The following is a 27,856-nucleotide window of genomic DNA, read 5'->3' on the forward strand; positions in this document are numbered from 1 at the left end:
ACAGAGAAATTCAAGAATAGCAGAAGTATCACTTTGCTGTATTGAAGATACACACTGCACCACATAACAGTCTAACATAGAAAGTATGCTATGAAGTATGCCTTGCTGCATATTCCTTTATACTTCCACTTCGAATGATCAAATTACACACACAAAATGACCAGGTTCTACATTAACAGTTCTCCGTTAGGTGAAATTACATCTCCTGAACCTGCAAATCATAAACATTCTCTCTTTTCATGGCTGCTTTTATACAAAGAAGAGTTTGGGTCTGCAAATTTATTACACTTGAGGGCTTTTTACAGTGCAAAACCAAAATCTTAGAGAAGGGTATAAAAATAAAAGCGCTTTGATCAAAATTAAGAAAATAGCCTTATTTTAGCTCCTTTAGTATTTCATAATTGTTCAGTGAATTTAATTATACATAGTACTACTGCAGTATATATTTTCTGTTCTTTTGTATTTGTACACTGGGCTCTAAACTAAGCCTGGAGTTCAGGCTAGGTAGGCCAAGCTGATACAGATCTATATGCAGCACATTATCTGCCTCTCCTGGACATACAGTTATCTGATGGGTTTCTAAGACACTGATAATACTGGAGTACTTAGAGTAAGACAGAAATAAATCTCTTCTTTGAGTGGACTAACACAGCAACGGAGATGGCTTTCACAAAGATGTTACCTACTGATGACACATTTTGTATCTTTTCGTAATACTTCAGACAACAGAAGCTCTTATAATAGTAACTTTTTACAATATGAAGCTATTTCTATTGAAATAGGAAACACAGCCACCACTTCACAAACCATGACTGCACAAAAATACTGAAATGAAAATATCTAGTTTTTGACACGTTATTCATAGGGTGTTTTTAAAGCTGAAGGACACAGCACGAGACCACTACAAAGACTGTGGGATCCTGCTCTCAAACATGGTCTGTACTTATTTCTTGTATAGCCACATCTGCAGAACTCACCAGCGACAATGAGCCTGACAGCTCTGTCATTAGCACAGCGGATTTGTTAACTCAGCCTTGGTAGCGAGGTCATTGATAAAATGGACTTAGTGATTGATAGAACAACCTCATTGCTTTGCACCAGCTTGTGGGATGGTACGTTGGCCAAGCCTGTGACACAGAAGAGCAGAACTGGAGACCCTGACCTTGTGAATTGTGTAGGAATGGTTTGATATGTTCCAAACTGAGCAGGATGTTCTAAAGACACTTAAAAGAGCCTCTCCAAACTTTCTGAAAGTTCTTAACCCTTAGCTGAAAGATTTCTTCTTAGGTTCTTTAAAAGCAAACAGAAAACAAAACAGAAATTTGTGAAAATAGAATTATTTACATACAGCAGTAAGTATTTCTGAAATTAACAAGTTCCTTATTAGGCCTTCTCCTTGCTCCATCCCATTTCCTCCTAGTTTTTTTGTTTGTTTGTTTGTTTCCACAGTGAACTCTTCTCCCTGGGAACACTTGCACTTTAAAATACTTAAAAAGCAGGTCACTAAGATGAATTGTTGCTGAAGCTATGCAAGCAAAACCAAACCAAACTTGGGAATCCTATTGTATTGTCTGCTGTTGTCACAGTTCCAAGTTGATGAGAACCATCATCTTAACAGTGATTCTGGTAAAGCAAAGGACATGTGGCCTCTGCAGCACCTCAATTAACAGTATAATTACAAAACAATTGTTTGAGCTAAGAACCCAAATTAATCCCCACTGTATCTGTAAGGGCTTTGCTGAAATTAAGGTTATTCAGCACACAGTATGATTCAGACTAGGCATTTAATGGGCCAACCAGTATAGAGTGGAGTGTGAAACATCATAAGGGACAACTGCACAATAGAAATAAATGTTATGTATGTACATCACAGAATCACAGAATTGTAGGGGTTGGAAGGGACCTCCAGAGATCATCGAGTCCAACCCCATGTCCAGTATAATGTGATTTATCAGTTATTCCTCCAGCACAGGGACAGTATTCATTCATACAAGTCAACAGTCTATAACTGCAATACCCTATATTTAGGGCTAAGTGCTGCCCCACTAAGGTCTTGAGATCCACATACCAGAGTACAGGAACAGACTAAAAGCATATCAAGGATTTTAATTTTGGATACCCTAAGAATATAAAGTACTTTGGATACTTGTTTTTAAAATGTAATATTGTTGCATCTCAACTAACTTTGTGTTCTTTAGGAAAGTGAGTTTGTTCTGAAGTACATGAAACTAGTTCATGTTTTGATATTAAGTCAAGAAGGCTCAATACAAAGATATTCTAAAGTGGCAGAGTCGTACAGGGCCAAACCTTACTCTTCTGTCCTTTGTTGGCAAGGAGTAGGTTCTCTAGCCTTCTGCCTGCTCCTCAGTATGGACCATGCAGTCCCAAGCATATCACAAAGGCCAAGGAGGCTCTGCTCTTATCTGCACCTAACAGATGACCAGACAAAAACCAAATTTGTATTGAGTCTTTGCCTCTTGCATGCTGGAGGTCAGAATAATTAAATTGAGGTGCTTCAATGAGACACTGTGATTAGAAAGGGCCTGACCCTGCACCCCGTGGCACTGCTGTTCTGCATGCCTCACTCACAGGTCTCCAGCACAGGATTCTCAGCAAGTACGTGGGTAAGGGATAGCAAGGATCAGCAACAAAGTGTTCTCAGCACCTGAACTGATTACAGCACGATGGGTGAAGAAAATGGTGTGAGTTTACTAAAGGAGAAGGGGACTCCAACTGATTTCTGCTTTGAGGCTCTGTGGGAGCATCTGCAGTTGCTCCCATACTGCATACGGCCGCATGCAGTAACAGCTGTGCTCGGGAGGCATTAGCTCTGCTGCTGCCCTGTTAGATTTGCTGGAGACTTTTAACTTCAGATATAGGTAGTTTTCAGTATGTATTGATTTTTGTTTTAGGAAATGCTAAAATAGGATTCTGTCCTTGACAGCTGCTGACCATTCTCCAACCCCTTAGAAAAAAAAAATATATATATATATATCTGAGAGTTATTTATTTATCAGCTATCTATTCAAGGCTAGCATTTCGTTCAAAGCACAACAGCTGCAATCCTTTCCTGGAGCAACCCAGAAGAATGTGCATGCCCTAGCTTTTTCCCACGACACAGGTAGCACCAGCAGCTAGGATACATGCTCTTGAAAATGCAGGATATAGCTTGAAATGATGAAAATCGCTATGGCTTCTGGTCTGTTTTGTCCTGTGATAGTTATTTTTATTATTCATAGTCACTGCTGACTGCTTCTTTGTCTTCCTGATAATAAACGAGTCATTTCAGTTAAATACTTAGTTACTGCTTGCACAAGTATGGGTTTTTTTCTGTTTATTATATATGTATGCAAAAATAGTCAAAGAATTTATGTGCGTCTTTGAGATATCTCCTGTAGTAACACAGTCAACACTTTGTAAATGAGCTATGCATTGTGGTGGTCTGGGACACTGGTATTTGGTGACCAAAGGAATCAGCAGGTGTTGCAGAAACACTTGCTTTGCTCCTTCCCAAGGAAGCTGAATACAAAATTGTCCATCCAGGAAGCAGTTACTTCTACAAAAGTTTTGCCAGAGGCAAGGATCTGCAGATCTATCAAGAGGCAGGAAAATATTGCTGCTTCTTCCTTTAGTAACTTTTAAGATGAAAAATTTGTGGCTGCGTCCAGCAGGTGGCAAGCACAGCACACCGAATCGTGTCTGAGAAAGAGGTACCTCCTCCATTGGAGCTCCTGATGCTGATCGACTTGTACGCATATATGTGAACAAAATGTCATACAGATAAATGGCAAGCTCTGATAGTCCTTCATCAGCTTACTGTGTGCTCTGGATGCTATTTATAATGCATGGCACTGCTGCCATATTTATTTTCAAAGAATGGCTATTTCACACGCCTGTGTAAGGATATAAGCTGAAAATAAAGAGCTGTATGTGAGAATAACTCAGCTGTCCCTGAACGACACGTTCAGGTATCAGATTTTTTTAAAATAGCTTTCAATTAAATCAACCTTCAATGAAAAAGCATTTTTTAGTGAAGTACAGCTGTAGAAGTTTTACTGAATCATCACAGTGCCTTGTAAATAGGAATTTATAGAAAATCCAGCTGCTTGCTAACTAAGCAACATTAAAGATATCATTCAGAAGATTATAAATACCACGAATTCCCCAGGGTCGTGTATTTGTCTATGTGACAAATATGTGAATTTTTGGAATTTTTTTTTCTTAAGCTTTATTATGTTGGAAAGTATTTACGAGCTCATGTATCTTTGAAGAAAATAAATGGGAGTTAATCAGGCAAATATTTTCTGGAGTTCATTGTCTGAGATTTATAAGGATATGTGAGGATTTCAGGAGTTGGAACTTCTTATCACCTTTTCCCCTTCATTTGTGGAGAGCTTGAGCCAGATTTTTGTTCTGATTTATGCTAGTATAAAATTAAAAATTGTTAAAATTGTTCCGTACAAATAAAATGTGGGTCTACATAGAGCAGATAATCCTGATTCTAGGATCAGTTTCATGTAAGTGAACAGCAATGAAGTAAATGCCAAGGACAAAGTTTGGTCCTGCTTATTTAGTGATATGACTAAAAGCATCACAATGCTTTTGTCAGAATCCGAGCTTAAATGTCCAAGAATTTTGAAGAACTGACTGGATCTCGTTAGTTGGTACTTCTCTCATAGAGTACTCTGGTTATTCTACAAAAATAGCTTGAAGCTTTCTGCTCGCTTCTGTCCTACGACTTCTGTTTTCCAACAGTTTCATGAAGCATGGGATTAGCCCACTCCATAAGCTGTGTTCTTCAGTCAGCACAGCACACAATTGAGAAATGTGAGGAAACCCTATTTGTGTGTCTGTCTATATATATATATGTGTATATATTACTAGTATAAAAATACCCACTGGGATAAAAATGTTTGAAGAAATGTTTGAAATCTCTAATTAGGAATATAAATCTAAAAATATATTTATTCTATATTTAATAAATAAACCTGCATTTTATTGCATATATTACGAAATTTTGCTATTTAAAAATGGAAAATAGTAGCACAAATCAGAATGAGACTAGTTTCATGGTCCTTAAATTTCAGTTTAAGTTGGGCCTGTAGATAAAGTATATGTTAGAGAAACAAGTTATAAATACAGTGACAAATGACTCATTAAAAAGAACAACAACAAACAACCTACAACAAAAAAAACCCCACAAACCCAAAACCAAGCAGTGTAGTTCCATCAGGGCCTGAAACAAAACTTGGCAAAACTTGGCTCACATGCGCAAAACAGGTTCTTCATAATTCACGTCACTTACAAAAGCTTTTCCTTTGAGTTCAGAGATGATCTGTAGTTTTGAGTAAATGGCAGAATGCTGACAAACTCTGATGTACCTGTCCTATCATTTATGCTGCTTTCAACGAAGTAAAACAAAATGAAAATCAGGCAGTCCTCCACACAAGGTAAAACAGAAGGCCACTGCTAAATCTTTGCAGTGTGATTTTGCTGAAGTGGTTTAATGTTTCTGTAATAAGCAGTAAGCTGTGATGTCTGGGACTGCAGATGGATTTTGTCATTCATGCTGCTTCGTTCACAACCTTGTTCAGGAAAAAAGAATATAGCGAAGTGCATCACTCAGTGTCAAAAGACCCAGCAGTCTTTTTAGTGGGCAAGCGTATATTTTCTGGTGGTCGATACGAGAGGGAGCTCATTTTTGTAGTGAGACTTGGATGTGTGCTGACATTTGGTGGAATGTATTTTATTAGCTGAAGGAAGTATTTTTTAAAGTTTTTTCCAAAGAAAACATAAAAAAAAGGATTCAAACAATTATTAAAGTAAGCGATGCAAATAGTAAAGGGCATAGCTGTATCCACAATATCAGTGATTTTGCAGTCTGTTATTACATGTAATTGAATTAATACATCCAGAAAAGTGAACACTTGATGAGGAATCCAGGAAAAGAAGAAGAAAAACACTATTGCCACAATCATCTTAAAAATGTCATCATTTCTGGTCTTATTTCTTTGAATTTGATATGCCTTCTTCAGGGTCTTCCAAATCAGGGTGTAGCTTGTTAGTATGATAAGAAAAGGGATCAAAAATCCCAGTAAATTCTTGGATAAGCCTAACCCAACCCTCAGTGTTGTGTTATTGTTGTCATATCGAAAGCCACAGACTGTCATGTTCAAGTTCTCCGCAAAAAAGATATTACGATGAATGATGACGGGCAAACTGGCCACACCAGCAAGGAGCCAGATGACAATGCAGGTTACTCTGGCAACAAACATGGTACGCCGGATTCGTGACTTCACTGGATGTACTATGGCCAGATAGCGGTCGATACTAAGGCATGTGAGTAGGAACACGCTGGCATACAAATTGAAACTGATTCCTGCTGATGCTAGCTTGCATAAACAGTTGCCAAAAGGCCACTGGTATTCCATGGCCGTGTAGGCTGCCCAGAGTGGCAGAGTTATTAAAAAACACAAGTCAGCCAGCGCCAGGTTTAGCAGAAAGATGCTGGCCACTGTTTTTAATTTCATGTAGCAGTAAATGACAATAACGACCAGGCTGTTCCCAAATATGCCTATGATGAAGATGATACTGTAAACAGTTGGAACCATAATGTAGATGTAACTGTGCCTTCCTGAAACAGGACAGTCGACGTGAATTCTCTTAACAGTTTCTTCAGTAGAATAGTTTGGGACCATCTTGATCTCTTCTGCTGTGGCCTTGTTTCAGGGAAACAGTGTGAAGATCAAACCTGTGGGGGGGGGGAGGAGGCAAAAAGAGGAAATAAAAATAGTTCATGAGGGATTTAGGGTTTGTTTTTTGTTTTTTTAAGTTTCAATTAAATCTCAAGATTTTCTGTTTAACTGGGAATACGAATCATTGTAGCAAATTCCATTTCTTACTCATAAGACATGGAATAGTCAGTAATTAATCTGCTTTTCATTAACTGACTTCTGCCTATGACTTTCAGTTGAAAACTAGGTTGTAGGTACCCCATTATTATTCGCTACTTTTCCTGAAAAACTTAAATGGAAAGCAATGGAAACAGATTTTTCCCCTTTTAATTTTTATTCATAAATATATGGTATTATCTCTTTACTGGTGTTCCTTTGCTTTGCTTTCCATGCGCTTGTCTCATACAGCTAATGCTACTGGTGTTTCATGCTTTTCCTCAATTTTATAATTTCTGGGCCATATCCTGCCCTCATTGTCAGTGAAATCAGAATTTCCTTCCAAAAAACATGAGCGTAGGGTTCTTTTCTGGCTTTGAATAGAAGTAGTAATCAGGTCTGCAATCTGCAAGTTGTGAACATGCAGTTCATTCTCTGCAAAACTTACCCTGACACCATAGATAGCGGTTGCCTCAAATACAAAGCACTTGTTTGTCTGGAACTCACATTGACTTGAGTGGGAAATACACAATGTGTGTTTCTCTTGAATCATTTTTTGTTTGGAAGGCAGGCGGATGAAACCAGCAGTTTCTTTTACTTTGCTCTTTGCTGATTTGGAGCAAGAGTAGATTATATGTTGCAGCCTTGCTGCTATACCTATAGCAGGAGATTTAATCTGACTCTATAGGGACCTGGAAGTGAGCCATGCAGTATGCAACAGTTTAGCAAAAAGTAATAACAATGTTAAAATGCCCAAATCAACCCCAGAACACTGATTCTCAGCCCACAAAAACGGAAGGGAAAATTCTTTTTCTATAACAGACGTGTCTTGATAATCTTGATCATTACAGCTTCTTGAAAATACTGAGAAAGCAGAGAGCCAACATCTTAAACTGATCAATTTATATCTGCTAAGACAGTCATAGAGTCATTAAGGTTGGAAAGGGCTTCTAAAATCATCTAGTCCAAACATCCACCTACCACCAATACTGCCCCCTAACAATGTCCTCAGTGCCACATCTCCACGGTTCTTGAACACCTCCAGGGATGGTGACTCTACTGTCTGTCTGGGCAGCCTGTGCCAATGCATCACCACTCTTTCTCAAGAGTGAAGAAATTTCTCTTGATATCGAACCCAAACCCTCCCTGGTGCATCTTAAAGCTATTCCCTCTAGTCCTAAAAGTCAAGGAGAGCCAACACAGAAGCATTCAGTGCCTTTGAAATAAACAAATGGAGGGGAGGGAAAGAAGGGAGAGAGAGCCACAGAGCTGTCTTTTGGTGTTTTCTCAACTGATTTCTATTTTAAAGTAGACCTTGCAGAATATAGCAGAAACAACAGTGCTAGGAGTTGGTTGTACATTGCTAATTTTCATTTACACTAAAAGAATCCAACAGATTTCTTTCAATTTTTTGAACAAGGTTCCAGATTAAAATACAACAATATGTTAATGAGCAAATGTTATAAAAATAATGACCCAAAATGGCAGATAGCTGTACATTCAGTCTTTACTTAGATTACTTTTTCCTATAATCAAGCACTGTATCTCTCAAGCAAAGCTATCTGCATATCTCAGAAACTGTGCTTAAGCACTCTGACTATCATTTTACTGTGTATGTTTAAAAAAAAAAAAAGTACAAAGAAAGAAAAGGATTCAGATAAGAGTTATTTTGATCTCTGATGTGAATAGTCTTCTGCTGGACCTTAAATATTTAGAAGCTACCTAGATTCTGTCTGGCTTAGAAGTATGATGCTGAACTATGAATGACTGAAAAAAAAGAAAAAAAATCTCTGAAAATCCAAGCTTGTGCTTCTTTGTTGTTAATTAGTAACCTCAGAAATAGAGTCTAAGGATGTTAGAGAAGTCACAATTCACATTACTAACTTATGTTAAGTAAAAAGTGTTGAAGTAAGAAAAATACTTCTAGACCACATCAATTCTATGGAAACTGTACAAATATGGCACTCGTTTGGTTTGCCAGGGCTTGTGTGTTTTGCAGGACTAATTTCCTTATTAATGATTTATGGCTTTAGCTGTGAGTCTGATACTAAACTTCCAGAGTGAATAAACAGCCAGTCTTCACTTAAAACAAAAAGAAAGAAAGGAAACTTAGAAAAATAAAAATAAAAATCAATAGTTATTATCGCAGAGTAATTTTTATTGCTGTGTGCAGGATCCTGACAGCTGTCAGCCCAACCCAGTCTGTGCTGCTTGAAAACAAGATTAAGTGAAATATACTGGCTTTAAAACAAACAAAAAACCCTGTAATGTCTCACTTTTGTATAAACAGCATATATTCAGAAAGATACTTGTTCTTTCAGTAGCGTGGGCTGTGTTGTTAAGGAGGCAGTTGCTCATTATTTTCATTGCTAGCACTGACGTTCAAGGGTGGGTTGTGTGGGGCCCTGGGCAACCTGATGTAATGCCTGATTTAATGGGTGGTAACCCAGCCCACGGCAGGAGGGTTGGAACTGGATGATCTTTAAGGTTCTTTCAACCCAAGCCACTCCACGTTTCTGGTAAAGGCAGAATGCTACTGTGTTAATGACTGATGCGCTCCAGCTAGGAGACAAATCTTATTCCTAAATAGTTGACTTTTTCATCTTTGTTTTTAACAGGAAAGTGACACACAGGTACACCTCTGCAAAGCCCATACAGGAGGTCTGGGGAAAAGCCATGCACTGAACACAGAATATGGGTTGCAGTCAGTACCTTTTGAGCATGTCTCTCTTCGGCCCTCACTTAATTATGTTTTAATATTCTTTTTTTCCCTCTTAGTGCTCTATTTTAAGGTCTGCATCAGTAAGCTGGTTCAGTAAATCAAATGGGGCAATCTCAAGACTTAGGATCTTGATATTTCTGGATATTGGAATATCTAGTTAATTCCAGCCAATGACAAACCTTTTGTCAAGATATGTAAATATCTACCAGGCTCTCTGATTTATTCTGTGAATTAGTCTTGATGCTTCAAAATGACACCATCTTTTTCTACCATGTTTAAGATGTTACAAAGTTAAGCAAATACATCTGATGTTACACATATGTACTCCATTTTGATCACATATGGCAATTTGTGCTTATCTTGCTCTCACTGTGCCATACCTACAGTACCTGGTGTCTGGCTCAGTGGGAGGTCATCCTATTCATAGGACAGGGAGCACCAACACAAAAAGACCTCAAGATAAATCCTCTTATTCAGCCCTTGGTTGTGAAAGTGCTTGACAGTAAATAATAGATTCTGCAACACTGAAGTCTGGCAATATGTACCTTGCCCCACCTACATGCTGGTGCTGTGTGCTCTGTTCACTACCACAGGCAGCAAATGGGGCTTTGAGCAACCTGGTCTAGAGAAAGGAGTCTTTCCTGTAGCAGGGGGGTTGGAACTACATGATTTGAAGGTCCCTTCTAACCCAAATCACTTTTTATCTTATATCCTGTGCTTATTTATCCACTGAGATAGTGGTCAAAAGTCAGCACTATGAAACTGAAGTCAGCATTGCAAATCAGGCCTGCAGTAAAGTATGCAAGGCCCAGTTAAGATTGAGCAAGACATTTCTCCAAGACTAGATAAATGGTTATAAACACTTTATAAAAGCAGGTGCTTCCACATAGGATGTATTACAGACTACAGAAATAGTGGTTAGTGCAACTTTCTTCTCTTAGAATTCACCACAACAGAATAAACCACTGTCCACTTAAAAGCAAGTACTGAAATTGTGCACACAGATAATTCCATTTAAAGCATCTTAAATGACCTGAGTTAACATAATGATAATTGGATCATTTGAAGGCTGATACACAAGGAGCTTTTTCTACAAAGACTGAATTGAAGTGATTGTGAATGGCGTGGCAGCATCAATCTTAAAGCAAATTATCTGGTGAGCAGCAAACCCCTGTTGTATGTTACTGTCCTGTTTGACCTTTTATCTTTTTTAATTACAATGATTATAATGAGTCACTGATAATGAAATGCTTGAGACTGCTCTACCGACTATTATTTACCACTTCATTCATTGCTTCTGTTGGGTGAACATGCATCCTAATTAAACTGCCTGTCGAAACAAGGAATGCTAGGCCCGTACAAGGTAAACAGCACTCTGCCTGCTGAAAGATAAGATCACACTGACAGTGGCTTTCTGTGAGAACTTCACCAGCTATAAATAGGTAAGCAGATGTCGCAAGTCAGTTTTCAAACAAAAAAATGTGTTTTTAATATTTGCTTTGATACAAACTAAGCAAACTGACTGAACAACCCTGCCACCGTTAGGAAATGTGGTGGTGCTTTTTTTTTCTTCTGATGGTAGGTTATTTACTTTTCTCATAAATGAGATGACATTACCATGTTGGAGGATGATGCATTCTAATTTTATACAAAATTATTACACAGGGAGAAGAGGCTGCAATATGTTTGGAACAGTATGTTCAGTATTGAACTATGTTTACTTTCTTGTGGTCCAAGCTTTTTCCCTCTATCTGGAGATTTTAGCTCCCACTCCTTTCCTAATTTCTTGTATTCTTTTTCTAATTGCTGAGAAACTAATGATACTTCCCAAATGCTTTATCTCACTGCTTTTTTTTCCTACCCAGCTTTGCAATCCCCTTGTTCACAGTATTTTTTAAATATAAATGTATTTTTTTTTTCACTTCATGTCCTACTTCAGCCCCTTCCTTGCCTTCCTGGAGCTCCTGAGCAGAACCAAGCTTATATTCCACAAATACTTTGCACCAAATGCAGTAGGAATCCATCCAGAGAAAAGAATTACTGTTTAACAAATATCGATTTAGAAGATAAATGAACATAAGAAACAAATTGAGTGCAGTTCCTGTCTGAGCAAACAGTCTTGCAGAAAACCTATGCTCATGTAATAATCAGAAATCCATTCTCCAGAGCTGGGGGAAGGACAATTGCTTGGGAGCCCTGTGAATAATGTCCCCAGCAGGAAGAGACTGGACATTCTGCAAACCTTTCTCCTGGCTCTTTTGTTGCTTCTTCTAACAGCCAGTTTTCCTCATTCATAGCTTAACAAAGTATTTTTAGTCTACAGTTGATATGTGAATTGAGAAGGGTGAGAGCAATGCAGACACTCAAGCAGTAAGGACACTATCGTGGCCTTGCAGTGTGTCCGGGCCTCCTGTCATCACTACTGCTATCTTCCACAGAGGTCAGTTTCTGACTTCGTGCTGAGTGACAATAAGCAAACATACTGCTGAAATGTAACGGCAGCAGGCAGTGTGGAACTGGAACCTTGTCTGTGCATTGGCTCAGGAGCAGCAAGAACAGAAGTAAGCTTCAAAAGATCCTTATTTGTAACTGTCAAGTTGGGTGCTGCTTTGGCAGTTTTGGAACAAAAAGTGATTTGATATGAGAACAAGTAGAATTTACGGAATCCTGTAACTTGGCCACTGCACAGATGTCCTCCTATTCAGTCTTGCATAAAGCAACTGCTGCTGCACTGAAACTGCTGTCAGTTTTGTGGTGCTTGCTTTTACTATGTGCCTGAGTCGTAGTGAGGTACTTAACTTTTTACTTCAGAAGTATGCTCTGATACTTTTGAAGAAAAAAAAACCCGTATAAATGTGTATTTGTATGACCTATGCTAATATATTTCTATACTCAATTATTACTCTTACTTATTCCATAAGGTAGGTGGAGTGTCATCCATATTCATGCATTTTGCAGCAGTGGGACACTGATCTGAAATAAATTTTAATTAACTTGTGTTTTGCTTACACTATCTTAACGTGCAGCAATTAAACTTTTATTTGTGCTTTATTACTTTTACAACTGCTGCTTTGAATCACATAGAGGAGATGTGTACTGGTGTTCTCTTGGCAGTCTTGCATTGCAGAACTGTATATGTGTATACACATATATAAACTATACTTAAGAATAAAATATTTATCTTCTTATATGTAGATTCTTTCTCCTTGCTGGAGCTGACAGAAAAATAATAACTTTGTGCTAGCTTTATGTACGTGATGCATAAAGTGCCAATATCTTCATAGGATTTGCTTCCTCAGAACTCTAAATTGTTTATCACTTGGTTTTTAGCTAGCAGAAGACTAGTTATTGCTACCTTGTAAACAGAAATTGTTTATCTACTCTGACCTTCTCTGTAAGAACTTTTCTGTATTTATTTCTTGCACATTTCAAGAGTCTGTCCTTCTGTATGATGGCTTTCATAATTTATGCTGAAAAGAATGAGCATCTCTGCTGTGTGTTTTCAGAGGCTACTCTCATTAATCTTCCCTCACTTCCTAAATGTCTCTCAACTTTACTCAATTTTAGACAAATTTTATGTGCGAAAAGGGCAGATAAAAAGATGTTTTCATCTGGAAACATCAATGCTTGAGGAGTGAGTGAATATTGAGATCAGGCAGGAGGAGGCTACTCTGAATGCTTTGTTTTGGGTACGGGAGGAGGAAAACGTGCAGGAAAACAAGACAGTTTAGCACAGTGATACTTGAATTGTTTTGGAATTTAACTAGTATAATACAACTTTTGACCACTAGAGGTCCGTATTTCCTATTTAAAAATAACTATTTCATATTCAAGTGTCTTCAGTTTTCAAAATACCACCTTCAAGATTATTCAAGATGGAAATACAAAACAAAATTCTATCAAAAACATCTGTATTTATGTAAAGTATTACGTACCAGTGTGAGCCACTCACATTTTCTTTTATTACATACTAGTTTATATCTAATTTCCTTTATTCTAGTATGTTCATGGTTTTGCAGACCTTCAGTCCAGTTCTTGCACCAGGAAGTCATGGAGCCAAGGCCCTGGCACTTTTAGACATATGTAGTTAAATTATAAAGCTTTGCATTGGCTCAATAAAAAAAAATAAAAATAAAAAATAAAAAATTAATAGAGAGAGTAGAAGTATAATTTACCTAAATAATGTAGGAAGAAAAAGTGGCACCTACACAGTAAACTACATATCTTTCTAAACTATGCCTGTTATTAGTCAAACCATAATTCTTCCAAATATCAGACAGAATATTAATGAAAGTGATTCTAAGTTATTTTGACTCAAATGTGTATTTCAAGGAAGTTTTTATTGCTGAAAAAGCAACTTCAGAACTAATTTTGTGATGAAATGGCAATGTGATCCCACACAGCTTTTATTATCAAATAGTGATTTTTAAACTGTGTAGAATGTATTTTTTGAATTGTAAACAATTTCATCGTTTGAAAATTTAAGTATCTTTTCCAACCGCACCGACCCAAATCGTCTGTTCTACAGTGTCTAGAACCCATAAAATGTTTCAAGGCCTCAATCAATTGAGGCTGTGATCGCTACACACTGGTGTGCTGTATTACCAGAGCAGCTTCTGACCACTTTTGTTTGAAAGGGAGATGGAACAACCCAGAGGGCCAGTCTTGTCACTGCAGCTTGTTCTTAGACAGCCCTAAGAGTCTTCTGTTAATCCCCAAAGTTTTGGAGGCAGTTGAGAAAAGTGCCATGTTCTGCATGGAGTGCAAGAGACTTGTTCTAGTTCTAGGACACTATGACCCAGTCTGAGTCCCTACAATTGAAGGACTTTTAAAGCAGACAAATATTGGCTTCAGAGAAGCAACACCTCTATTAAAGCTTTGTGGTACTATTAAGCATTTAGTAATACTTCTATGTAATATGTGACAAACCTTCTGGATGCCCTTTCCAACAGCTTACACTGCATTAACATTGCAGATGTTACAGTTAGCTGCAGGGGAAGTGAAAGCTTGGACAACTTTTTCATGTACTCGTGTAGTACTTGCAGGGTCCAGGAACACCGGAAATATTTATGCAATTTAGTTCTTTGGCCACAGTTAACTACCAATTCCCTCCTCATCTGTTTTTTTTTGTTTTTTTTTTTTCTCCTACCAAGAGTTGGGAAATCCTGATATCCATACTTCTACAAAGTTGTATTCCTTCAAGGAAGGATTGCTTAACTTCACTAGAATTTCTCAACCTCACTAGAACACTAGCATGGTGATTATAAGGTTATTATTATTATTATTTATTTTTTTTTTTACTAAAGTTTGTTGACTAATCCACAGATCATCAGATCATTCATTATGGATAGCCAAAAGTATAGTAACTGACTTTTAGTAAGCATTTTAGTTCATAGATTTCATTTTTCTGGTCTTCTAGGCTAGGGCTTAACACTAAACATTGTTCTCTGGGAGTTTTTCATATGTAAGCACAAAATTTAGTTTCCTCCATTAAACAGCTGAGAAAAACCATTCTGAGGTTCGATAAATGTAAATGTGCACTCCAAAACACTGCAGGACTCACCATTCTCACCATGCACTGTGTTTGTTTATCTAATCTCTTGGGAAATTTTGGTGAGGTGGAGGTTTTATACATCACTTGCTCTGGCTTGACGGTGTACCCAGTCTTCTGGGTAGCTTACAGCTTTCCATGTAACTTTCTGGTCTCTTCCTTGTTTATCCTTGAGAGCAATCTGTTCTCGTTCTTTGACCAAGACTGTAACAAAGTACTGCACACTCTCTGGTGTTTAGTATGACTTAAGGAAATACAATACATACAATGCTTAAGTGATAGGAATGTAAAGTTATCCATATAGCACTAACTTTAAAATTGAAAAAAAAAAAAATAAATAAAATGAGAATGTAAAATTAATTCCTAGCTTAAGACTTCTAGTTCAGTGTTCTTAAACTAAACATCAAAAGGCAAAGCTTCAGAGAAGATGATATCTGAAAATGGAATCTCTAAGTGATATCCCCATGTCCCAGTGCTGGGACACTTGCTCAGGCTTGTCAGAAATGAAGATCTTCTTTCTCTCATTTAGGTTATTAACCTATACCCAAATTCCTTTTTAAAAATGAGTTGAAGCAGAAGATGGTCCCTCTTTTTGTTTATACCACAGGGTAAAAAATGGCCATTTTTTTCTAAAAGACACAGAAGACAATTGGATATATCAATATTTCTAAATGAGGCCATTAACTATCATTACCCATCAGCATGGATTATTAATTATTGTTATTATTGAATCTCTGTTCTATCAATTAGTTTTACCAGAAAGGAAGATTGGTGATAAACGAGAGAAAAAATATTTATAATCAGTATGCAAACCTGAAGATTACTTAACAGGGACTTATCAGCACCTCTCTTTTTTTTTTTTAACAGCCCCATTTAAGGCATAATGGCAGAAAGAGAAAAGTCTTTCAAATCATGGCAGTTCTAGAACTTCTAACATTTTCAACATTAACCTGTAAAAATTTTTGAAGGGCAACATAAGATGCTGTTTTATTCTAAACATACAGTTCAGTGTACATTCATAATTTCAGATGTGATGTCTCGTTATGTAGGTACCCTTAGGGTATTTGGAAGTACCCAAAAGAGTCCACAGTTAACAAGAATGAAGCCATCAAGTCCCAGAACGAATAAAAGTGAGATTAGTTTGAGCTGTGAAAGGTTACGTGATGCACAGTTACTTTCTCCAAATGATAGTAAATGAGTGGATTAACACATTTCCTTTATTGCAGCCAGAATTGCCTATATAAAATATAGTGTGCCCCATGTGATTATTTTTAATAAAAGACAGAAATCAAATTCAGGTTTGCTAAGAGCAAGTGAAATAACTTGATGAATTTTAAGTTTCTATTTTGATAGCTTAGTTCCATGGAATAAGAAGTTTTAAAGTATTTTTTTAATTGCACAGCAGTGCACATTCTACACAAATGTAGCTTCTGGACACCTAACCACACATCTATTAGCATCATTATTTCCATGGAGAATGAACTATAAACTTCTACAGTGAACTCCGCCAACCTGAGGCATAAGGGAGCTGTTATTAATTCTTGGCTTGACTCAATTCTATGTTCCAGCCTTACATTAAAAAGGCTTTGGAGAGACAAGGTGGGGGAGGACTTACTGAAGTAAAAAAGCACCGCTGAAAGCGCTTATCCGGTCTCCTATCAGAAGAGGACATATCACATATGAATTCAGGTCACGTGTAAGAATCATGGTTTGACTTACTGGGTACATCATATACCTATTAATCAGTTTATGCCTTTAAAGCTATGTGGTGCTCTTCACTGGATCTTGTGGGTATCTTCATAAGCTAAGTTCATAAGCTTCATAAGCTTCATAAACTAACTGCCATTTTTACTTCCCAAGTCAGGGGAGAAAATCTGCAGAGTGCTCAGAGCTTAATAAGGAGTTACAGTTTTCCATGTTGTTGTGAATATCTTCAGTCTCTGATTATTCACTCTTGCTGAAGCGAATGTCTTAGTGAGTCCTTAGTTCTGCTATCAAGGTATCTGTACTACTCATTGGTTTCACAAGTTCAGTGGAACACAGCTATCACCTGGAAGGTAGTCTTATTTTGGGAAGGCCACTTCCACAGCTTGCTCTGAAGGCAAAACAAGAGCCTTTCTCCTCTGCTGTTGCTCAAGGATGAGACAATGTATGAGCAGCACAGAAATATCTACCGGTTTAGCCTGAACATCTGCTCTTTTTAACAATGTTTGAATATACAAAGACAGCACCTGCAGCTGAAGGTACAACTCAGAGGTACCAGCTGTTCCAAGCATTGCTATGACAAGAACTGGACCTGTCAGGAAGAAACAGTACTCGGATGGCTACCTTCATGGAACTGAGGAATGAAAGGCAATGTTGACGAAATGATGCGCATATAATTAGCAAACTGAGCTCACATCAAATACTTGAGAAAAGGTGAGTTTCCTGTTTTCTCATTTGCATGATCTCGTTTTTCAATTTAACCAGTTGATATGTCTGTACTTCAGTCACCTTCTCATTGTCTAGTTCTATTACAGAAACTTGCATTGTAGTAGTTAGCAGTCAAGCTATTCTGGTGATGGCACAATGTTCCCACTGCAAATCTTTAAAAGTTCTTGAAAACAAAAGTAATGTGGAGTCTAAAAACGTCAAAGATCCTGTGACAGAAGTGATGGAACTGCATTTCTGTACTTCCTTGTAAAACAGTAAGAAAGGTGCTACAAGGCTTTATGTGCATAAATTTCCTCTAAGTTGTAGAGCACATCAGAAATATTTGACCAGTATGGAAATACTATGCTGTGTGTGACGCCTTACTTATATACATTAATCCTCAAAGAGACTTCTTCCTGCCATTAAGCTAAATACGGGTGGAGCCTTGGGGGGATCTAAAGCTATTTATGTCTAAGAACACACAGTCCTATCTGCAGATTATACTTTATAGTTCTACTTTTTTTTTTTTACCTAAAAATATAGAAGATATATAGAAATATACATAAAAATGTAAAATGATAAATAAGCTAGAGGAGGCTTCTCAAGTTTGAGAAATACATTGTGCAGGGCAATACAGGCATTTTCATCTGCAGCAACAGCTAATCTGTCAAAGTGGTAGAGACAAAAAAAAATTTGCACACAGTTATTTATAAGGCTTTCATTCATGTAAAAAACTCTAATGAACTGCACTCCTGCTTCTCACCTATCACCAGTGGTTAAAGTGACTGATAAATTTTAGTAGCGAAAACATCAACTGAAAAACAAGCACTCGTGCAGATGCGGCATTCATACATGGACAAAGACATATCAAAGTCACTAAAGCACCTTGTCATGTTAGTTAAAACTTCCACGTTAGCCAGTACAGCGTTGCATTTCTAGTAACCTGGCTGGTGACTCCTATCAAACTTCCTGCTAGTCAAGGCGTTTTGGCTCTGGGGAAAAACAAATCTTATGCTGAGCATTTTTTCTTTTGACTTCATTGTGAAAAATATTGTTTGTCCTACTGGAGAAGTTCTAAAGCAAAAGCAAGTGTATTGTGAATTTCTGTGTAAGGAAATGAATGTTAGATTTCAACGCCCATGTTCAAAAGACGCTTTGTTTTCCATGTGTCATAATTCAGCCCTGCATATCAGGACTTGGTTCACTGGGTCTGATTGAGACACTTGATTATTTTTGTTATATAATTAATTTAGATATTCTTATGGTGGGAAAATACTGCACTATGGCAATCTGCCTCAGAAAAGACTTTTTTTCCTTAAATGAAAATGTTAGTAACAGCCTGGAGGGAAAAGTTAAAAGATTAAAAGCACAGGATCAGCATGGAGGCTTCATAATGAATACCTCATTAGGGTCAGAAAAAAGGAAACCAAAGGCAGAAAGGAAAGAAAATAGTATGGGTAACTGCTGAAGTACAAGAGTTATTCAGACCTCTTCCCTCCTTCCTTCCCCCCCAAAATCTTTTAAAATGGTAATGCAGTTAAGCCCAAGAGAAATTAGTGGCATTGTAGCTGTTAGTAAGTGTAACATGGAGAACATAGAGGCCCAGTCCTGCTTTCACTTAAACAAAACTCCTCTTAGGGGACTAGGAGAAAATCTGATGAGCAGCCAAACACGAAGATAAGCAATGCATCTGTGATTTTTTTGATACAAGTCAGTTGGATTACTAAGGTGCTAAGGGGTTAATCAAAGAGAATGAAAGCTCAGAGTCAGATACCTTAATTCAAAACAGTGTGGAAGGTGTTACTGTCCATGAAAAAAACAGATACTGTGATCCCTAGTGCTTTGTCTGGAAAGCTGCATGCTTAATAGAATGATAGCAAAATAGATGTTCTGCCAAATGTGTATAGCTTGTTTCCTGTTTGCTTTTTTTTTTCCCAACGTAAAATTTATTCAATTATTGAAATCTCTTTACCATTCTGGCTCTGAGAATTTTCCCTTATAGGTACTGAGTACCACCAAGAAAGATAACAAAACCAAGAAGGATGGCACAGCCCAAAAAGGTGAAATGCACCTGCCCTACCCTGCTTCTCCCTCCCCAGATAACCCAAACCTGATAAAAATAAACATCAACCAAATCCACTAAAAACAAACACACAAAAAACACCACAAGGGTAAGCTCACATGCTGTGAATCATTGCACTCTGAGTAAAATGCACTCTTGATTTTCAAGCAAACATAACTGAGAAGGATAGCACTGTGCACTCCAAAATATGCCACAGTAGCTCTACTGCACTGCTAGGACAACTATTAATTGAGGTGAGGAATATATGGCTGCCCTGCACTGATGTGACTTTTTTCCTGATGGTATGCATAAGAACTCTTGGTGAAACGAAACAGCATGATAACAACGTACTTGCATTCAAAATATTTTTAAGCCCTTTTTAGAAGAGTTTTTTTGGAAAGCACATGCATAAACATATATATATATATATATATATATACATATATATATATATATGTATATGTATATGTATGTATTTTTTTTTCTTACCCAAATAAAAGCTTGATTTAAGGACAAACTGTAACTCTCCTAACGTAACTGTTGGTCAGTTAACAAAGCCAATAGTAAAACAGAGACAAACCTAGCAGAAGAGTTACAGTTCCACTTAGAAAACAAGTGTTTTCCTGACCCACATGAACTGCAGTACCTGAGGAGGAAGAAACTTCTGGGCAGCTACCAAGGGTAGTAGTTGACTCACTCTTGGGTTCATAGGGAGGAAAGGAAAACTGTATAAACACTTAGTTTGAGGTTACACAAATTAGGGGAGAAGAGAGAAAAGCCAAAAAACCAATTTTTGTGAAGAAAAATAAGGAGACGCACGTCTTATAAATTTAGATTGAAAGGGGCATGGTTTCTAAATAAACAACTTCAGTCTGCATCTTTGTATGTCATGTGCTGGCTGCTTTGAGCAAAGGGTCTGCCCAGGCTGTAATGATGCTAAAGGAGGGTTAAACTGAGGATAACTGCCAACAGAACATTTTTAGGGAAGTCAGCTAGTGCATTTTTCTCCCTTGCGTAAGCCCCCCAGCATAAAAGTACAGCTGTTCAGTGGTTTTCTGGAATGTTTTACTATTTGCATGAGTCCCTCTGAGCTAAAAACGCTGAGGCACAGTGCTCTCATTTGGTGTAACCCTCTCAATTTTCAGAAAATGGAAAGGACTCAGGAATGCTGTTTTATTTTGTATTTTTGTTCCTGTTTTTCATCTACTGACTATTAGACTCCACTAGCCAGCTATTGATCAGAATTTGTCAAATTGGTATGACCCAGAAATACAGGAACAGATGATTTAGCTGAAAACAAGCATTTGGTTAAATCACTCTTTGTTCTGGCCTTAACTCTAATATTAGCCTTTACCTCAGACAGTGAAATACTGTCTAAACATTGCCCCTGCCCAAATTCAGTACCAGTTTCTTTAGATACTGCCAATGTTACCTTGTGCGGAAGCTGGCTTTTTGCCTTCAATCATGCCATTCGTTGCCAATCTGATCTCACTTTCCTGCTGAGAGGTAGTCTTCAGTTATTACCCATTTTCTGTGCCTATAAGAGAAATGCTACTCAGCTACAATAAAAGCACATAAACACCACAAATAGTAACCATGCATTCTAGCTAGTGTTGTTATATAGTGGAGACCTGGACAGTTTTGCTATCAAGCAAAAACCAAATAGAATGAAAATTGAAAAAGATGCCTAACAGCCCCAAATCTGTAGTTCTGTCAGATGATGGTGCAACAGAGAATAGTTAACAACATGTCATTCTAAGCATGGTATTTTCCTACCCTTAGTTGCAATTCAGTTGAAAGCTCCAAGTAATTTTAGTCTAATCCATCATTTATCTGAGGATAAGTCAGTAAATCATTAGACCAGCTATTTTATTTCATGTGCACTTTGTCTCAATCACAACTGTTAGGATTTACAGTTAAGATCACCTCTTTTCACTTGCTTGTTACAGTGCAGGTAAGAAAAAGTGCAGATATCATAACTTCTTGTGTTTATTTGTCAGATTTGTTAAATTCCCCCAAATGTTCCAAAAACAACACATTCTTCTAGATAACATCTGTCAATTTTTTTTTTTTTTTTGGAGGGGGGCAAAGGATAAGTCTTAGAAGATGGCATATAAAATGGTGTAAGTGTTCTGAGTACAATGACTTTATTGGTGAAAGTGATTATAAGTGACACATTTGTTGATAAAAATTGAATTTAAATACTGTGGTTAGCAAAAGCTTACTGGCTTGCTTTCACTGCAGGGTTTTAAGACCAGAAGGAGGTGGCACAAAACAACAAGATTAGTAATTTTCTGTGCAATAGGAAAAGTATGTGGAAAAACATCTTCACTGGAACCTTTTTGACCTTCAGGATGCAGTGTTCGGACCTCCTGTTTGAGGGCCGTGCACCTTTATACTTGAAGTGTAAATCCTTCTGTGTCTATTTAAAACTCCAATGTATTTGAGCTAGTGTCTACATGCAAAATGTTCAACTTAGTATAAAATTTTAATGCTAGAACTGCTCTCTGATTCACCTGTGAAATAATATCACACCTTTAGAATATAACCTGTCTGCATGTCTTCATAACTAGCTAGGTTCAATTCTCACTAAGTGCAACCCTTTTATACCTGTTAGCCTGACATATACTAACCATACAAGAGTAAGAAAGAAGAAAATGTCTTCCCTTCACTTTCCCTTCTTTTGATAAGCAATACATATTTTCCATTTGTCTTCAGAATTCTACAAAATATTTAACATGTCTCTGTGATGCTCTACACTCTTTCCTAGGTTCTCAAACTTGATCCTAGCAATGCAGAGGCTGATTTCTTAAAAATAGTATACATTCCTGAAGGAGAAACTGTCAGAAAATCCAAACTACTACCCAAGAATGCAGCAAAATTGCTAATTAAAATTTGAAAGGAACATATGGCAGAACACAATGTAAGTACAAAGGGCCAGTGTATTTCTAATAGAATTGTTGCACAACTGAGAACATGAGGTGCAGACATCAGCAGGATGCCAGGTGAGGCTTAAAATTGCAGTGAGGGTACTGAAAGCCTGGATTAGCTAAACAACACAAAAAGACTGTTATGAGCCTGTAGTGACCAGGTTATGCCATGTTCCAGCTCTCACAACTGTAAGCCTTATCAGGCTTGCAAGTCTGAAAGAATTTTGAGATTATACTCTCCGGAGAGAGATGATGGCTTAAAATGAAGATGTAAGAATTTGCCAGGGGTCTCATGTGAAATTAATCTTTAGCTTGCTTTGGAATCAGGATGACATAATGCTGGCGCTTATTTCACTTCCTCTTTTCCTCTATGCTCTGTCATTTGTTGGAATAAGTATGATCCAGTTCCCCACTAAATAAGCAGTCTCCATTCTGTCTGTGCTGTTTCACTTACCTGCCCAAGCTCTCTTCGTTACAGCTTTGGGTGTTGGGGTTATTGCTGTTGTTCAGACCTCTTCAGGTTAGCATTTTGGTTGCCAGAGTAGATATGTTGCTTAGTTGCCAATATTCCTGTTGCAGACAGGTGAGAGTGGACTGCCTAAGTAGGTCTACCCTTAATAGCCCATTTCCCCAGTTCAGCTTTATGTGTAATATACTGAGATATAATTTTAGTTTATTTCACCTCTAAAGAATAAAATAAATAAAAAAAAAAGCACAATATCAACCAAGTAGAGAGAGTCACAGTAGTTGATTAAAATAATGCACAAATATCCATGTCTACTATCCAACTCATGACAAAACTTATGCTCTTATGAAGTCCCCAAGAGAGAAAAGGACAGTTGAAGTGTAGGACAGAGATGTGCCAGGCATTAAGAAACAACTGGGTGGTTCTCACAGCATGCTTAGATGCCCTAAAACATGGGCAGCAATGGTCCTGAGACAGTTTGTGAATACTCCTCGTATTAGTAACTTCTGGATAACAGGAAGGTCCAAGGATAAGATGAGAAAGTGATTAAGTACAAGTAATTTGTGACTGTTTAAAACATTTTCATCCAAGATTATAACTCTGCATAAAAAGTTTAACTGGGACAGTCTAATAGGAGTTTGTACTTCATGGCAGCTTTAAACTACACATTAATAAGCAGAGCCTGTAGTGAAGAACCACAGGAAGTGCAAGTAGACTCCCTAGATGTATTCCTTTATAGAAAAGAGAATAAGAAATAGCAGTAATAAAGATGCACTGACTACTCATTATCTGAAATTTTTCATGTGAGGCTCTCCAACTCCTATCTGCATGATTGTAAACACAGCCCCTATGTTTCAGCAGAATTATTCTAGCAAGTGTAAATAAGTCACTATCTTTGTTCAGCATGTCTCAGCTTCTGCAGTGCTACAACCAGTAGCAAAAAGATGCGTTTCCAGATACTTTTAGATATTGATCCTAACTAAAGATTATAATATTCAGCAGGTAGCACATGCAAATTGTGCATCTTGTTCTCAGCAGGTTGTGGAATTGTGACATTTTAAACTGGAAGGCAGCAGTATCCTCACTTCTGCTACACTGAGTTTCAGGCTGGCAATTATTGTATTTTAAGCCAGTAACTTCTAATTGCATTACACATATGCCGTCCAACCCAAGCAAGGTACATTTTCCAAGCAATAAGGCAGGAAATAGTTCTACTTTTGCTTTCCTCCAGTACAAAAATTAACTCTTTCCAAATACTATCTTGCTAAAAGTAAGGAGAGAGTGAGACTGATGATTTCATGATAAACATGCCTTCCATCTCTTATTGTACTCAACCTCTTTATTTCTCTGTCTAGCAACATAAACCAGAGAGGGCATCAGAGAAATAACTGAGATTTCTCTGCTCTGCAGTTCAAGTAATAGGGAAAAGCAACAGAAATGCTATGTTCTTGATGGAAAGGCACACAGTTAAAATGCTTAATAAATGAATGAAAACTTAATCTGTAGACACTTCATATTTTTGAAAGATACTATGAAAGATTATGACGGCAACAAGCAAAAGGGACTGACGCAGTCAGGAGTGTGAAACATTTGTCAGACACTAAAATAGAGCGGAAAGAGCCCTTCTAGATCACCATGGTAATTACCTGCTCCAGGCCATACTTAGTCCTTGCTCAGGCAAAAATCTAATCATGTTAGTGGCGAAGGTGAAAAGGTATGACAGCCCCCTCTCCTCCTGCTCCTTGCCACCAACTAAACAAAAACATAATCCCTTTTTGGGGCTTTAATTTGCCTGAGTCTGTTTACTAGACTGCTCCGTGCTGTGTAACACAACAGTCAAAACAAGTACAGCCACTAATGGATGGAAATTTACAGTGAACTGTAGCAAGCTCTGGGCAGAATCCTGCTGTCACTTATTGCCATACAACTCATTAACTCCGGTGTGTTTGTAGAAATATAAAAATGAGCAAAATTAAATCCTTAAAAGTTAGTGCTTGTCCATACCGTGATCTGATTGGTGGATTTGACTGGAAGAATAAGAGCTCCAATATCAATAAATGACTGGTGTTTTAACGTAGGGAGAGTAGGAGGCAGTAAGTGTTATAGAATTTCACCCGTTGATGTTGAAGGGCGTTCTGTATTCAGTTTTAAGAATCAAAGCTGTGCTCGGAAGTAGGAGTGAGGTCTAAGTCTGGTTATAGAGACTGCATGCTACTTCAGTTTTGATGAAACCAGCACTAGTTGCTAATTGGTAGAAGTTGTACTGTCTGGCTTATTTGTTTCTTTTTCTTTTCTGAAAAGAAACATATTTGCGTAAGTCTAGAAAATGTTCGGCACTGCCTTTGCTTACATCATAGATTTCAACACTAAAAAATTGCTTTAAGTTCTCATCTGCCTATGCCTAGGGGTAGGAGGGCTGGCTGCTGGGAAGTGCCTGGCTGGTGCCATCTGGCAGAGGGTGCCTCGGCTTTATCTTCAGGCAGATGACAAAGACAGGAGAGCTCATGCACGTGGCAGGCTGTGAACGTGAGGGACGTCTGTCCGTCTCCAAAACAAGTACATGTCGGCTTAACAAGTGGTTCTCGGTGGGTAAGGTAGGGCGCGGGATTTAAATGCCTGCGTTTTGCCAGGATAAGGTGCTTCCTCTGCCAACTCCATCCTACCCATGCCCAAACGCAGCCGGACCGGACCCTACCTCACCAGCCACAGCCGCTTTCCTGCCCCCCGGGGCCCGGCAGCGCCCTCCCAGCCGAGCTCTCTCTGCACAGCCGCGGTCGGGGTCCCTCTTACCTGGCTCGGCGGAGGCCGTGCACCGCCGTAGCCCCGCACGGGCACGCCGACAAGCGGGCGGCTCAGCCCCGTCGGCTCTGGCACGGCGCCGGGCTGCTCTCCTCAGGTCTCGCTGGGCTCTCCCTCCCCGGCCGCGCCGCTCCTCTCGCTCCGCTGCCCGGCCCCTTCGTTTATAGCGGAGGGCGTTACAGCCCAGCCCAGCTCGCCCGCTGTCTCTCCCACCCATCTCCCGGGACATCCTCCCTCTGACCCATCTCCCTCCCACTCCCCCCAGCCCTCCCGCCCTGCCCGCTGCGGAGCGCCCGGGATGCCGGGGCACGGCTTGGCTGGGCTCTGGGCTGTGAGCAGTGCCACGGAAGCGTGCTCGTGAGTTTGACCGCGGCTGTCTGAAGGAGAGCTCGAGAGCGCCGTGCAAACGCTTCCAGTTTCTCTAAGAATTCCACGGGCTGTGTGTGAGCGAACCTGAAGCGATCCGATCATCACTAGTGAGGCTGCGATACGAATACAATAAATGTCAAACTTAATTCTGTGGGAGTAAAGGGAAGAAGGAGACAAGTCTGTTGACCCGCTCAGGGCGCACATCCTAAGGATTTCCTAAGGGAGTGTGCGTGATCGTTTGTTTCTCTTTTTCTAAACCTGGATGTGGTGAACAGGATAGGGAGCTCCCTCTCCCAGGCAGTGTTTCTGAGGCTGATATGCTCACTAGGAACAGCATTTCCCAAGTTCTGTTTTATTTTAAAGTCCTCTGCCCGTCGTTATGGAGAGAGCTAATACTTCCAATGGGACCTGCACATTGCAAATTGCTTTGTAATCTTTTTTACAGCGAGTGTGTTTTTGATGGCCCACTTAAGGAAGACGCAGTGACCTAGGATGAGCTGGCAGTGTAACTTGGCTATGGCCAAGAGTAATTAGGACCTACAGCAATCTTAGTGCTAGAAGGCAGTACATCGTGAGAAAACATTTGGATCTTGCAATAATAACAACTTTAGCTAGTATAGTAATTGCTCTTTAACATCTGCACAGGAATAATCAGTAAGGAACTGTCTGGTTATAATCTGGTATTAAAAATCTGCTAGCAGAAACAGAGGTTCTGATAGAGAAGCAAAGTGCATTGCATAAATTTAGTTGTTCCAGGCTGTCTCTGCTGGATCATGGAGATACAAATTCACCAGTGACATAGTCCTTTGCCCTCATCTTGTTTGTGTCATGTCAAGAAAAAAAATCTGCCTTTTCATCACAGCACCAGTCAGGATCGAAGCAGTCTGTATTGGCTGCTTGCTGCCCTCCTGCCACTTGGGGAGTTTGTAATTGGCTTCCTCTCTGAGGAGATCGTGCTGAGATATTATCTAATGATGAACTGTGTGTGTGTGTGTTCACAGCTTTACTATTATGGGGACTGGAAGCTACTGCCAGTAAGTATTGTTCAGGCCTTTGCAGTCCCTGAAGCCAACTAACACTGTTTGCTCTTTATTCCCATATATGTTATTGGTTGTGTTGTGTGGGTCTCCTGACATATGGGACACATTTATTCGATCCAAATGTTTCTTTGTACATATGTGACTGATTACACAATTCTACTGAGTATAGATGAATTTGGTAGATATTGCTAGGGTAACAGGCACAGTTCTGTCTCAGTCCACCCTACTGGATGGAATTGGTAGGGAGGAGATCTCCGTAACGTGTTGCTTACAGGAGATTGTCCTCAAGTGATCTTTCAGTTCTCCTAAAGTTAAGCTGAAGGAACGGAATCCAAATCCAAATGCTGGTATCAAACCCTGTCGACTCTGAGTCACAAAATGCCCCTGGATGTGTGAATGACTGCCTTGGACCAGTCGTACCCTTTGTTACCTTCCATCAGTACAGGTTTGGGGATGACCTGCTGGAGGGAAGCTCTGAGGAGAGGGACCTGGGTATCCTGGTGGACGACAGGTTGGCCATGAGCCAGCAGTGTACCCTTGTGGCCAAGAGGGCCAATGGCATCCTGGGGTGCATTAAAAAGAGCGTGGCCAGCAGGTCGAGGGAGGTGATCCTCC

General features: G+C 38.9%; 1 protein-coding gene across 3 annotated transcripts; it reads right to left on the reverse strand.

Moving 5' to 3' along the window:
- Nucleotides 1-4,995: 4,995 nt before the first annotated feature.
- On the reverse strand, nt 4,996-25,908 carry AGTR1 (angiotensin II receptor type 1). Of its 3 annotated transcripts, XM_042820982.1 has the most exons (4): nt 25,824-25,908; nt 23,022-23,137; nt 21,070-21,174; nt 4,996-6,751 (listed from the first exon to the last, which is right to left on the reverse strand). In XM_042820982.1, the coding sequence occupies exon 4, from the start codon at nt 6,696-6,698 to the stop codon at nt 5,619-5,621; it is 1,080 nt and encodes a 359-aa protein (XP_042676916.1). In that variant the 5' UTR covers nt 6,699-6,751; nt 21,070-21,174; nt 23,022-23,137; nt 25,824-25,908; the 3' UTR covers nt 4,996-5,618. The 3 variants fall into 3 exon arrangements, with proteins under 3 accessions (XP_042676916.1, XP_042676918.1, XP_042676917.1); XM_042820984.1 differs by lacking the exon at nt 23,022-23,137 and having other exon boundaries at nt 25,824-25,891; XM_042820983.1 differs by lacking the exon at nt 25,824-25,908 and having other exon boundaries at nt 23,022-23,145.
- Between the last annotated feature and the right edge of the window lie 1,948 nt (nt 25,909-27,856).

Source organism: Centrocercus urophasianus, unplaced genomic scaffold, assembly GCF_019232065.1.
Source record: "Centrocercus urophasianus isolate 14NV4802_14NV808 unplaced genomic scaffold, USGS_Curo_1.0 seq_19, whole genome shotgun sequence".
In the NCBI taxonomy this organism is placed as follows: Eukaryota; Metazoa; Chordata; class Aves; order Galliformes; family Phasianidae; genus Centrocercus; species Centrocercus urophasianus.

Coding starts and splice junctions, on each gene's coding strand:
- AGTR1 (XM_042820982.1), bottom strand. CDS start 6,698: ATGGTCCCAAACTATTCTACTGAAGAAACTGTTAAGAGAATTCACGTC.